At 45.6% G+C, this 12,904-nt stretch overlaps 1 protein-coding gene across 6 annotated transcripts in view; it reads left to right on the plus strand.

The window, feature by feature from the left end:
- Positions 1–12,904, plus strand: part of BCL2L11 (BCL2 like 11) — a 42,141-nt gene that overhangs the window by 16,831 nt on the left and 12,406 nt on the right. For 4 of the 6 annotated variants that reach the window (XM_010984778.3, XM_031441234.2, XM_031441235.2 and 1 more), the window contains one exon: positions 9,405–9,514. The exons of 1 other annotated variant lie outside the window; for it this stretch is intronic. In XM_010984778.3, the coding sequence (XP_010983080.1) occupies positions 9,405–9,514 (110 nt within the window). Of the gene's footprint in view, positions 1–9,404; positions 9,515–12,412; positions 12,539–12,904 lie in introns of all 6 variants that reach the window. One more of the 6 variants, XR_004133146.2, reaches the window with a different exon arrangement.

A 12,904-nucleotide genomic window follows, 5' to 3' on the forward strand; every position in this document is an offset into this window, starting at 1 on the left:
ATTCCGATTCCTAATAAGCAATTTATAGATTTAATGAGTGATTTGAGACTTTGTACAGAAGCTTGCTTGTGCAGAAGGGACCCCTTTTTCTCTTATGAATGTGCGTCTGGTGGGGCATATGAGGGGACCACACTGCACAGCCTTAGATTGAGTGAGGTCCTCTTCTGCAGGATAAGTGGTGCTGTGGAAGAGACTAAAAGAAAGTCTCTTGTTTGTCTGTTTTTTTCCATCCCTTGAGAAATTCCTTAATGCAAAGTAGGCTAGAAGTGAATTCTGGGTGTATGCTACGTTAGTCTGTGTTTGAATTTAGACCTCAGTTTTACTTGTACTTGAGCATAAATTCTGCTAAACTGGTCAGAACAACTCTCCAACTTAAGAAAATGGTTGGTACCTAGCAGAAGTGCCTGTGTTTGTCTATTTGGATAGAATTCAAGTGATATTTGGGGCACTGGATAAGTACTCACAGTTCTGTTTCTGTCACATGGGTTTTACCAGTAAGCCTAGAACTCTGTTTTCTCTGTAAGGAAAACCCTGACATATACAATACACCATGCTTTGTTTTCTCTCTGGTCCTTTTTTCTGATTGGTAGGAAGTGTTGGAGTGGAAGCATTGGCTGACACTGTCCAGCCCTCGGGGCGGGTCCCTCCACCTGGCTAGGAACCAATGTCCTCCTGAGACAGGAGGATGTGGCAGCCAGTCTGCGGTGGTCAGAGCCCAGCTGCGGGCCAGGCGGTGCTGCAGGGTATCAGATGACCCAGGCTGATGGATACTGCAGTGGTGGGTTTCTGAGTGAGGGGCCCACCAAACCATCGCACCCGGGACATGAGCCCACTGGGCAGCAGAGCTTGGCCAGCAACTGTGTCCGCCCTGCAGGGGAGGGGGCATCGGGGAGGGGTAGGAAGAATGCACAAACCCGAGCAGATAAACGACATTCAAACCACCCAGCCAGGTGCCTTCCAGTGCAGAATTCTGCACATCGCATGCTCACACTTGCCCTAATCTGTCCCTCTTTCCTGTGTCAATTGACAGGGCATTTATATGATTTGCTGAGGAGACCTAGGATCTGGGATTGCTGCCTGGTGTGGGAGGGCAGGTGGTGGCTTCAGTGAGGTTTGTACAGTCTGGTGGTGGATGGAGGAACCTGGGCTCCAACCATCTTTCTGATGGACCGCTCACCAAGCGCTGAGATCCTCTGCTAGCTTTAGCCTTCCGGTTTTCTGATTTTTTACACAGTGTTTGATTCTTACAGCGTTTCTTTTTTGCGGCTGGGTTGCCTACAAAAGACTTTGGGGCTGTGTTTGCCTGTGTCCCTTAGAGGAGGGAAACCCGCTTTCAGCATAAATGTGCTCTCAAGACGCACACGCTTTGGGTGTTTTCTAGGGAGGCGTCAAACAGCCCGACTGCAGCAGACGTATGTTTTGAGGGCAAATATTTAAACCATCAAATGTCCAAACACAGAGATTACATCTTTGTGATTATGCAAGATAGTGTCTGGAATTGAGGTGTAATGTTTCTCTTTTGATACAATGTGGGATGAAAAGAGGCAGCTGTCTTTTGTGACTTTAAGAGTGGGAAGCTTTCATTATGCCTCCGCCTTCTGGTGTGTTATCGATAACCATATACGTGTGTTCACAAATGAGCACTTCATGTAGTGCATAGCTGTTATACGTTTTAACCACATAAATAAAATTACAGGCTTCTACGCGTTTTAATGTGGAAATTGTTTCAGATGTAGCTTTTCAGGATTCTGTTTTTGCTCCTTGCCTTGGTCCTCACTATCGTTAAGACGAAGTACAGTAATATTTAAGACCCTGTCAACTAAGGAGAAGAGATTTTCACCACCTGTTTCCTGCTGCCAGCGTTAGATTTCATAGAGGAAGCCACACATACACAGTAGTCAGAAATTTTTATATGTGTAGTCTAAATTCTCATTTCCTCCCCCAGATCTGATTTTTCCACTTGAATAACAGATAATTACCAAAAGCTAGTGACTCCAGACTTTTTTTAACACTTTTTTCTAAGGAATGGTCTTACATGAATTAGTGTATAGAATTGTATATTTACTTTTAAAAGGTCTCTAAAAGAAATTTCTCATTTTTATAGTTTTGACAGAGTAAAACGGTGAAATAAGTTGTCTGGCTAGGAAGTTGCCTCGACTGTCCGTGCAAAGGGCATATAGGGTTGGACTGCACTTGGTATGGGGGTTATTTTTTTAATTTGTTTTTCAAAATAAGCTGGCACAGTCAAATCCTCTGGAATCTTCTGGAAGGAATGTAGGACTATAGAAATAGCTGTCCAGAGACTTAGTGGGGCTAGGGTCAGTGTAGGGAAATGGAGTAGCGCTAGTGTCCTGTGTCCTCCCGCCCTGGGCCAGACCAGGTGCAGACTGCAGCCGCACGCCGTTCAGGGCAGCATGTCCCTGCAGCATTCCGAGGGCGACCCAGGTGGTGACGGAGGGACTTCCCGGACTCGTCAGAAAAGGCATGTGGAGGGAGCTGGTTCAGGACCAGATTTGGAGCACGTGGTAGCAATTCTGTTGATTAAAAAGAGGAATAATGATTGAGAGAGATTGTAGATTGTCTTTGTAGCCCCAGGGGACAGAATCAAGATTGGGGTTGGGGTTAGAAGCGACCATTCCAGTTCCCAGGAGGAGGACTTTGCAGTACCTAGTGCCCGTCAGCGAGGACTGAGGTGCCTTAGGAGAAAGTGTGCACCTGTCCCAGGCCAGGCGCCAGGGTATCATGGTGCAGGAGGCCCCTGCACAGGGCTCCCACCTGGTGTAAGATGCTGGCTTCTGCTATCACCGAGAGTTAGCCAGGTATGTTCTTGGACATAGACATAAAAACTCAGGGTCTGGGTTTTCCTCCTGGCACATCACTGGCTTCTAGAAAATGCGTGTGTAGGGAACAGCTCAGGTGAGATGGATAACCAGGTCTTCTGAGGTTGAGTAGTAAATGAGTAAGAAGGCATAACACATTCATCTTAATGCCTTTAGATTCATATTTTATTGTAAAAAAAAAAAAAAGCAGGTTAACAGTCAAAGGGGGAAGATATCACGAACGCTAGTTTCTAGACTTCTCTCCAGCTTCACAGCCTTGGTGTACTCGCAGCTTCCAAGTGGTCAGGCTGGAAATTGATCAAAGCAGCTTGTTTTGAATTTTCTTACTCACAGCCGTGTAAAAACAGTGGGCAATACGCGTGGAAAGAAGTATAAAAATGCTGGCTTCATCTCATAAGCTTTTTTTTTTTCCACTATTTCCTCTAATCCTAGCAGCTGTTCATAAAGCACCATCTTGAATTCATGCAACTGCTCAGGCTTGACACACATGTACCAAGGAAAAACAGATTTAGGGGCTTTATGAGTTCTAACACTGGCTTTATTTTATTTCTAATCTCTTTCATTTTCATGCAGTGGTCCAGTGAAATTGATAGAGGATTTATCAAAAAATAAAATGATGGAATTGAAAAATAGACTCAGAGGGGGAGGGGAGGGTGTGTGTGTGTGTATTGGATTCTGGCTCCTTTGATTTCTGAGCACCATCAGAGTGAAGGTGATTTCTGGTGGCATTCACTGCAGTAGAGCTATCATGGCATGGGCCCTCCTGCCCCTCTGACTAACTGGGAGGTCTGGAACAGGTGAGACAGCCTGGTCACACAGGTGGGTTTCCTATGGAAACCTTAGCTAGCTTGCTGGTTGCTTCCTCCTTGTAAGCTGTGGATAACTCTGGATTGACGTTTTTGAAGATAGCCCCACAAGTAGGAGTGTATCAGGCTGAATAAACATCCCAGAATTTTTACTTCTGCAAATGAATGTTGACCTTCAAAAGTGGCCACTTGCAGAAGCAGTGCTTCCTCTAAACATTTTGGGAGGATCTCTTTTGGAATTGGTTTAGCACTGGTTTCGGAGCCTACAAGGAAGTGGTCCTTTATGGCTCTTGGTGAAGTCAGACTCTCCTCAGGGAATGAAGATGGACAACCCGGAAATGCCAGGAGATAGGGCTTGCTTTCTACCCTTTCTTTGTGCTCCACAGGCCCTGGTAAGTGCCGGGCGAAGTGTGAACTTATTTGCCTGCATATGTTCTGTTGTGTGTTTAAAATGAAAACGATCGTTTCTTCAAAGCCACACATCCCACGTCTCTTCGGGGGCTGAGAAAGCTTTCTCAGCGCTGAGTTGAATATTGATTCAGAGCTTAATTCACGCTGATTGCTTGAAAACCTTATCGTGACCCCAGTGTTTGTAGCTCACTGAACATCTGAAAACAGTATAGGGTGAAGTGTTTCCATGAACTCTAGTTTGGTTTCTGGTTCCGTGCTTGAAACCGCGGTGGTGATGTGCTGGGAAGTAAAACAGCGCAGGCCCCTGGGACGTGAGAAGGCGGGGGACCGTCCTGTGCCCGAGGAGGATGCGGTGCTAGGGTTGCGCATGCGCAGCTCGGACACCCCACCCCCACCCCCGCACATGCATCCTGGTGGTCCTGGTTGAGGCGCTTCACGGCACCTGCGCTGCGGGACGACCCGGTGTAGAAAGAGTGGCGGTGGATGTCATGCTGTGACCACCGCTCCTTCCAACACCTGCCGTTGGGAAGAGTGGGGTGGACACTGTAGGACGTTCAGGAAAAATCAGGAGGTTTGGCTTGACGGACGTGGAGCTCACTATGCATCGACAGTCTTGTTTTCTCAGTTTTCCCACTGGCTGGCGGTGCTGCAGAAGGCCCTTTCCGAAAGCCCCAGCCTGATTTCACTAACAGCCACTTAACCACGATATTAATTTTTTTTTTTTTTTAGTTGCTGAGCTTTTAAGATTTGAAATTACCCAACGGGCTGGAAAAAAGTTCTGTAGCTGAACCACAGCAGTCTTAATTATATGCCTCACATCTTTTAGTAACTCAGAGGTCTTCGGCGTTGAAAAATGCCCTCACACTGGTATAGGAAAATGGATTCATCATATATCTCAGGGTAGTTTTTTTCTACAGGAAATAAAGTTACCGGTAAATTCTAGATTTCAGGAAATTGATTCCAAGAGTTTGGATGAAAATTCAACCAATATAGCGCACTTTTGACAAGACTGCATCTATCTGACACAGTTGCATTCTACGTTTTGTTTAGTGGCTTTGGTTGGAAAATCCAGGTCCAGCAAGCTCCCCAGCTCAGAATGGTGCTTGCAGGGGTGGATCCGGCCTTGTGGGGGCTTCTGCTTACAGCCTGGAGTGATTTTACATTAAGAGCAGTCTATATTTTGCCGTGCCTTTTTTTTTTTTTCTTTTTTCCCTTTCCTTTAAGTTTTAGTGCCAGGCTTATAGCATGAAATGCTTTCTTAAATGCTGAAACCACATTTTCTGTGGGTGAAGTACACCTCATCACAGTTTCCCCTTTGAGAAAGCTTTCATGTTCATATAAAATTTCCTTACTTAAAAATGTGATCTTATGTAGTAATGAGAGTTTTTGTTTCAAATAAGGACGCATTTTATTGATCAGGTATCCACATTTATGTGGTTAGGCACACACAGCGTAATAAAATATTTGTCTTTTTTACAGACTAGGAATATAAATGTAAGCTGTCTTTTGGATAAGTGGGCTGTCTTAGGATGAGAGAAGGCAGGTTGAGCCCCTAGAAAGGATTGTAAGATTGAGGGTGTATTTTTTGCATATCTCCTGCTCTGGAACCCCACCAGCTCCAGTACACCTTTGGAAGACCACCTTCATCATGGACCCCTTCCCCGTCATGGTGGTCCGTGCTCTGCGTCACTGTGGAGCAGAATTAAGCAAACTGATGGTAAAAGAGGTAGAAATCTTAATTCTGTCTCTGACCAGCACGACAGTGGTGCTAACAGACTGATTCTCTAAGGTCAGCCAGACCCCAGTTTTTGTTCTGCTAGGTTCTCGTGTGACATGATAGCAAATACGACAGATGCTAACAGTCAACTAGTGATGAAGTTAAGGAAAGCTCCCCCTCCAAAGAAAAGGAGATGTTTTGCTACTTGAGAAATCATGTTGGAAATTTAGGTTGTGAAAATCCACTGTCTTAACTGAAAGGCTGCCCTTTTAAAATATAGGAACAGTATGCCTTTTAAAATACTCAAAAGAGGATTTTTATTTTACAATATTACTTTATAATCATACGCTCTGTGTCTGTATTGGCTAGGTTTTCTTGCAGAAAGAGTGTTGGTCATTAATTTTAGGTTTATAGGTTCAAAGAATAAGAGCAATATTGGCCTCTCAAAAAAAAAAGACCCAGAACAAAACCTCCAATTGTTTAAGAAACCAAATGGTGATAGATGCTGTGTTACAGCAGCCCAGACCAATCAATCTCCTTTGCAAAAATTAATTCATAATTTTTCATAATTCATGTCAATTATATTCTACAGAAACTTATTAAAAAAATACCTAAGTACGGTTGCTAGCTCTCTTACCGATCTGTTATCATCAGTTAGTGTGTGCTAAGCTTGGTCAAAACCATTCCCTTTGGTTAATACAACTCTCCCAGCTCCTGAATGTTAGGACACACGTCTGGACTCCAGGACCCAGATGGTTTCTTCTTCTTTGTTTGGTATTTGTCAGGGGGGTCTGGTCTGTGGCCCATCTGCACCAGAGTCGCTTAGGGAGCTGGTCAGACTGTGGCCTCTCGGGCTTCTCACAGACACACCCACCTGAGTATCACCGCAGCCTTCGTGGATGTGTTTCTGTCTGTGCATTTACTGAGGCAAGCAGTTAGCAGCGGAACTTTTCTTTCTGCACAAGAAACGTGCTTATCTCCTTCCAGTCCCCCCACAAACAGCAGGGTGTTTATCTCTAAGATGAGCAAGTTGGATTTGGCCCCCAAGGTTCCATGTTTCCTTCTTAGCAGCTGGCTAGGTTGGCGCGTTCCGTCGGTTCTTGTTTTGATAAACTGACTTCTGACACGGACTGGCTCCCGTGGTGGTGCTGCTGGCCGCCAGCCCTCGTGTGAGCCAGACGGAACCATCTAAACCACACTCATGAGTGCAGGTGCTAAGTAGAATTCAGTAGGCTTCATCTACAGGTTGCGGGGCAGTTAACCGGGGAGTTTACTTGGTTTTGTGTTTTAAGAATATAAAGTATACTTGCAGGTTTCCTTGTCCAGAAGAAGTTGAGCATTTAGTTGAAATGTGGTGTTTAATGCCCAGGAATGGAAGCTCGTGGGAGCAGGGCTTGGCCTCTTTCGTTGCTGTACCCAGAACACCTCCTTGAACAGTGTCTGGCATGTAGGCATCTGCCCTTGTTGGGGAAATTAGTGAGCGTCTTGATTTACTAAACTTTGGGTAACTTGCCAGCAGTTTCTTACCAGTCTGTCATCTTTGTAAAACAAAGATGTCTAGATTTCACAGATTTTCTTTGGATTCCTGGCATTTTTTCCATCTCTGACCGGAGGATTGAAGGCACATTTACTCTCCCAAAGAGTATGTGTCGTGAGAAATGAGTGGGGGCCTGGAGCCCAGGACAGGTGGGTGACGCCAGCTCCTGTGTCTGGGCAGGTGCGTCTCCCTGGGGGCCGTGGTGAAGACCACGGGAGACGGCTCCGCAGGCGCCGACCCGGAGTCGGCGTTCTAAGACAAGGCTTTCCTTTCCCTCAAGGGTGAGTTAACTTTGTAAAAAAAACAGCTTCTAAAGTCAGGGAAAGAGCACTTGATTGCTGATAGAAAGATAGTATAAAAAGGCAGTAATGACTTGGTACTTGTGACAGACAAAATCCTTAAAGAGCATGAACCCCGGGGAAGGAAGTGAACTGTTACATCACCATCTGGCATCACGTCTACCCCAAAATTCTGTTTTCTGCCAGTTTCGCCATTTAAAATTTAATTTCAGTAGGTCTTTTCACAGTAACAATAGAACTGTTTGCGTGGCTAAGGGACAGCCAGAGCAGTTTTTTTGCGTTAGTGGCAGGTGTATTCAGGGGACGTGTGCCTGGCTTGTCCTCAAAAGGTTCCTGTCATCAGCCTTTGTGCTGTTCGCCAGGGCTCCCTTTGGGAATCTCCCGTCTCGCTCATTCACAGCACGGATCATTCTGGAGAGGACCAGGCTTGCTCTTCTTTGTTTAATGCCCCCACATGTGTGCACACACACACACAGACACACACACACACAGCGCCCTGCCCCCCTCGGTCTTTGCGGGGTCATCGTTCCGTTCTCTTGGGTGAGGGCTGGAGGGGACAGAGAAGTTGGGGCCAGAGGTTTGAGAAGACTTGAGGAAAAAACTCAGAAGAGTTCACTTTTCAGAGCTATGAACCCACATCATTTTTATTTATCATGATAAAACTCCAAATACAAAATGCAAAAAAAAAATTTCTTTTTACAAAAATACAAAACAGGAAGCTATATTCATGTCATTGCAAAATCTGATTATCACAGATTTTTAAATATTTTTGCTGTGGTTAAAACATAACACATGTGTTTAATTGCCAGTGCAGTCTGCTCCTTTTAACAGGAAGTTATAGCAGTTGAAATCCAAGAATCTCTTTTCCTGTATCCGTGTTACCGAGCCGTTCTCCTCTGCATGTGGAGAATGCTTTTTCCTTGTGGTCCGTGGAGAATACCATCCTCCTGATGCTCAGTGGGATTTTTGGGCAACTCACATTTTTGTTCATTTTTGGCCATCACGTGGCTGTTAAATGGTCTCATTAACAAACAGCTGAATGTACTGGGTGTGGATGGTAGTGACAGCTTAATGAAAGGGCAAACCTCCCTCTTTTTTCTCTTTTCAAAAATGCCTTTGCTCTCACACCCAAAGCATTTCCTCTCCCCATGTGGTGTTTGCAGACTTGAAGTCGTCTTTATTGGCTGCATTAATATCGAGACAAAACATGCAATTAGGCTGTAATTTGGCCCCGTGGTGGCACTTGTGAAGACTGGCTGTTTGTATCACTGCACCTCCTTCCATGGAAACAGGCTCATTCACTTCTCTTACTTGGCTTTGACTCCGGGAACCGTTTCATCTCACGTGCCTGTATGATGTTTGAAATTTTCCTCCAAATCTTACCTTGCCTTAAGATCAAAACAGTTATTCTACGAACAACCTAAATCTGTACATTCTCCTATGTTTCAAGCGTTTTTCTTTGGTGACATCCACTGTACCATTTGTGTGTGTGTGTGTGTGTGTGTATCAGTTTGCCTCCTCAAAATGGAAGAATCTAATTAACTGGCCAGGATATCTTTAAATTCGGCAATTCTGAATCTCCAGCTGTGGAAAAGGGAATTATTCTGTATCCCTTATTCTTGAACCAATGTTCCCTAGCACGGTCTGCCACAAAAACTGTAATGCGTTACTGGAGCTTCTGCAGTTAGGGAGCGTCCCAAGACATGAAAGCGTGTGTGGGATGGGCTTGACCTTTGGGACTTTCTAAATGATCTATGGAAAACAATGATTTTTGTTCTGTTTGTTCTGATGCAGCTTCCATGAGGCAGTCTCAGGCTGTACCTGCAGATATGCGCCCGGAGATATGGATTGCGCAAGAGTTGCGGCGTATTGGAGACGAATTTAATGCATATTACCCAAGGAGGGTAATGCTGTTTTCTTCACCCCCTTCCTCCCCTCTCACACCCTTCCTCTCCTTGCCATTTGGAAGAAAGAAAAAAAAAGAACAGTAATAATCCTCCGCTTATCCTGGAAATGAGAGGGATCACCTGTGTGTGACCTACCATTCTTTCACACGTTCCCTTTATGTTGTGGCTGAGTTTAAGTTGTGGCCGTTGGACGGACCACAGCACAAGGCTGGCAGAGGGGTCTGGGGGGCACAGACCTTAAACCTTCCATGCTTAAAAAAGGGGAGTCATTTTATGCTTTGAAATAGCCCCACGTAAAGATGGACGCAGCCTTCAGTCTGTAAGGAGGTGTTTCTGCCCCCATCTTGAGGTACTTTGGGTCAAAAGTTAAAGGGATTTTTCCAGTTCCACCCTGATGGCAGCACTGAACTGAAAGTCCCCTCTGCGACCTGCCAGGCGCTGCGTCCAGGCATGGAGGCCTTTGTCCTTTCAGCCCCCGCTCCTGTCCTCGGGTGCCCATGTCTTGAAACGTATTCAGAGGCCAGTGATTAATCATAGCTTGTAATCTGGGGGTCTAAAAATTTTATACCCCACATTGACGGCCACTGGAATTTTTGAGGTGTGCTATTGGTTTATTAAAAAAAAAAATCCAGCCTTATGTCTTATTCCACAGACACATGGTATATTTTGTTTGGTTTTTTTTTTGGCCAGTGGCAATATATGTTACCACTGGGACACCTTTTTTCCCATGGAAGGCATTTTAAAATGTGTCGGAGGTGGCTCTCACACACCAGCAAATGTGCAATGGAATGTTTTTTAGGTTTGCTTACCTTTTTCTGACAACCACGTATGATGATATTTCTGTTAATTTATCCAAAAGGAAGACACCTGAGTCTGACTCTGTAGAAAATGACTGTTAATACCATTCTTTCTTACTGTGCTATTTCTCACCTGCCTCCTTTTTTTTTCCCCCAAACATTATTGTTTCATAGACGTACCTCTCAAAGATTTTTAATTTTTTTTAAGTTTCTTTTTTCTTCTGGAGGGAGTGTGTTCATGCTTAGGACACCCCAGGATTTCTGTCCTGCTTTAAATGTTCATCTCTTTTGTAGCTAGCTGCTGCTAAGCAGGTTACTTACAAGTTCTTTCAATCAGTCTTGCTTCCTGTCTATATACAGTGCCATTTAAGCTTTTTTAAACAAACATGGGGACATTTTCCCATTACAGGAAGGTCTCTGATTTCCTTAGTACAGGGGGCTAGGGACTTGCAGCAAACTCACACTGAATCCTCTTCCTGCCTTCCTGTGGGCTGTGTAGGTCTGTGTGTCTGATGGGAAATGTGCTATAGTATGATTCTGTCATTAGGTGGGAAATGTCTCATTGATGCATGGGCCTCGGAATTTCCTGGGATCCCCTGTCTGTAGCTGGCAGAATGCCTGGCATCGTAGAGACCAGTTCACAGAACGTAAATTCCCCGTCAGCCTAGATCTGAAATGGTCACATCATTTTTGCAAGGTTGACCGTTCTGTAATTTGTCACCCAAGTTACTGTTTACCCAGTTCCTCTGCCTTGGTTTCTCTGAAGGGGCTTCAGTGTTACCATGTGTGCGTGGACTCGGCTCTCCTGCTAGGCTAGGGGAGATGGAACAGAAACAGGGCCCTGGGATATTTGAAATGTGGGCTTCGTGCTGAGGTGGAGAGGCCATGGGTCCCTTCAAGGGAGTCAGACTGAATACCTTCAAGTCCCGATTCTACAATCATGTCCCTAACCCAGCAGGAAGAGGTCACGTGTGACGGACGTGGCAGCCTCTCAGGGGAGCCGAGGCAGTGAACTGAACGCTCTGTCCTGCTTCCCCAATTTGGAAGTGGCTGGTGGATGTCCTTTGGGCCAGGTCTGACTTGGGTGGGGCTCCCCAGGAGAGATGAGGCAGTTGGGCCCTGGACACTGAGACCAGTCAGCACAGTTCCATCCACGGCTACAGAGCTGGGTGTGTTTAAGGATATCTTGCAAACGTGACACAGCCCTTGGGCTGTCTTCATTACCGTGCCTCTCCACTGAGGGTGGGAGAAAAGCATCTAACAGTTCACACCCTTCTCCCAAGGTTATTGCACAGTTTATTTTTCTTTTGTGTTTTTTTTTTTGAAGGGGGAGGGGAGGTGATTAGGTTTATTAATTTATTTATTTTTAATGGAGGTGAATCCGGTACCTTGAGCATGCCAAAGCATACACTCTTACCACAGAGCTATACCCTCCCCACATCGCACAGTTTAATGTTGGAGATGGGTCATGTCTGTTTTTTCAGTTGAGATGTAATAACCTATTTGTTCTCAGTGCTTTTGGTAAAATAAATACAAGTTAGTCACATTGCAGTATTTTGCAATACTTTGTAATTGTGAACCTCATTTGGCATCTCTTAAAAAAAAAATGAACCAATGCAAAAATGCAGTCACTAATCATATAAAGAACTCCAGCTCTCTAGGAAGGCTGGAAATCCGGGGGAGGAGCAGAGATAGACTCTTCTGACAACTTGATTTTTCTAAAGTGAAACAGACATGTTCTCTAGGTCTTACTCCTAGCCAGTTCAAAACCCCAGACCCTGAAACTCAGGATAGTGACACACTGACCCCCAAAGCCACTGACGCCTGTCCCGAGGGTTGTCGGATTCAGAACCGCCCAGTGTCTGCAGCCACACTGATCGAGCGATGTGGAGTTATCGGGGTGGGAGTCCGCGCTGTCCCCCCACCGAGTGGTTACCTCTTGGCAGGCGGAGTCCGTCCCGCGCTGCTTTCTGGCGAACTGCAGCCTTTTACGTATCTGGTGTCTCTGTTTGCTTCATACTGTACCTTTTGTAAAGTGTTGGTCTTCTGTTGCCACAAGCCTCACGGAGCCTGACAGGATATTTTCCCGTTTTTTCAGTTAGAGCAATAGAGGAAGTTGTCGTGTAGTTGTCATGTGTTCAGTGCACTTGTGGGCAGTGGGGAAGCGTTTGAGACGGAGCTGTGGAGTCTGAACCCCTTGGAGCAGGAGATGAGAGAGGCCCAGGTGAGCGCAAAGCCCCAGTGCATGTTCCCTTGTCCTTCTGTGGCTCGGTGTCGTTGCCCCAGACCATCCCGGCCCCCTCTGCCTGAGGGCAGTTTTACTGCTCCAAGTCTGCTGTGTGTTTTGTAACGTTCTGTTTGGAAATAATTGCAGACTTAACACCAAAGTTGCAAGACTGGAACGAGACCCCTCTCCTGTCTGCCACCCCAGTTCCCTACTGTTAACATTCTGCCCCGTTTGCCATAACGTTTTCCCTCCTCATCCCTCCCTGTGTGCAGACTGTTTTCTGAAATATTCGAGAATAAGTTGCAGGCATGGTGCTCCTTTCCTCTTAAATTCATCAGCGTGTACTTCCTAAGAATAAGCGTG

This window comes from Camelus dromedarius, chromosome 33 (genome assembly GCF_036321535.1).
Source record: "Camelus dromedarius isolate mCamDro1 chromosome 33, mCamDro1.pat, whole genome shotgun sequence".
NCBI classification, from domain to species: domain Eukaryota; kingdom Metazoa; phylum Chordata; class Mammalia; order Artiodactyla; family Camelidae; genus Camelus; species Camelus dromedarius.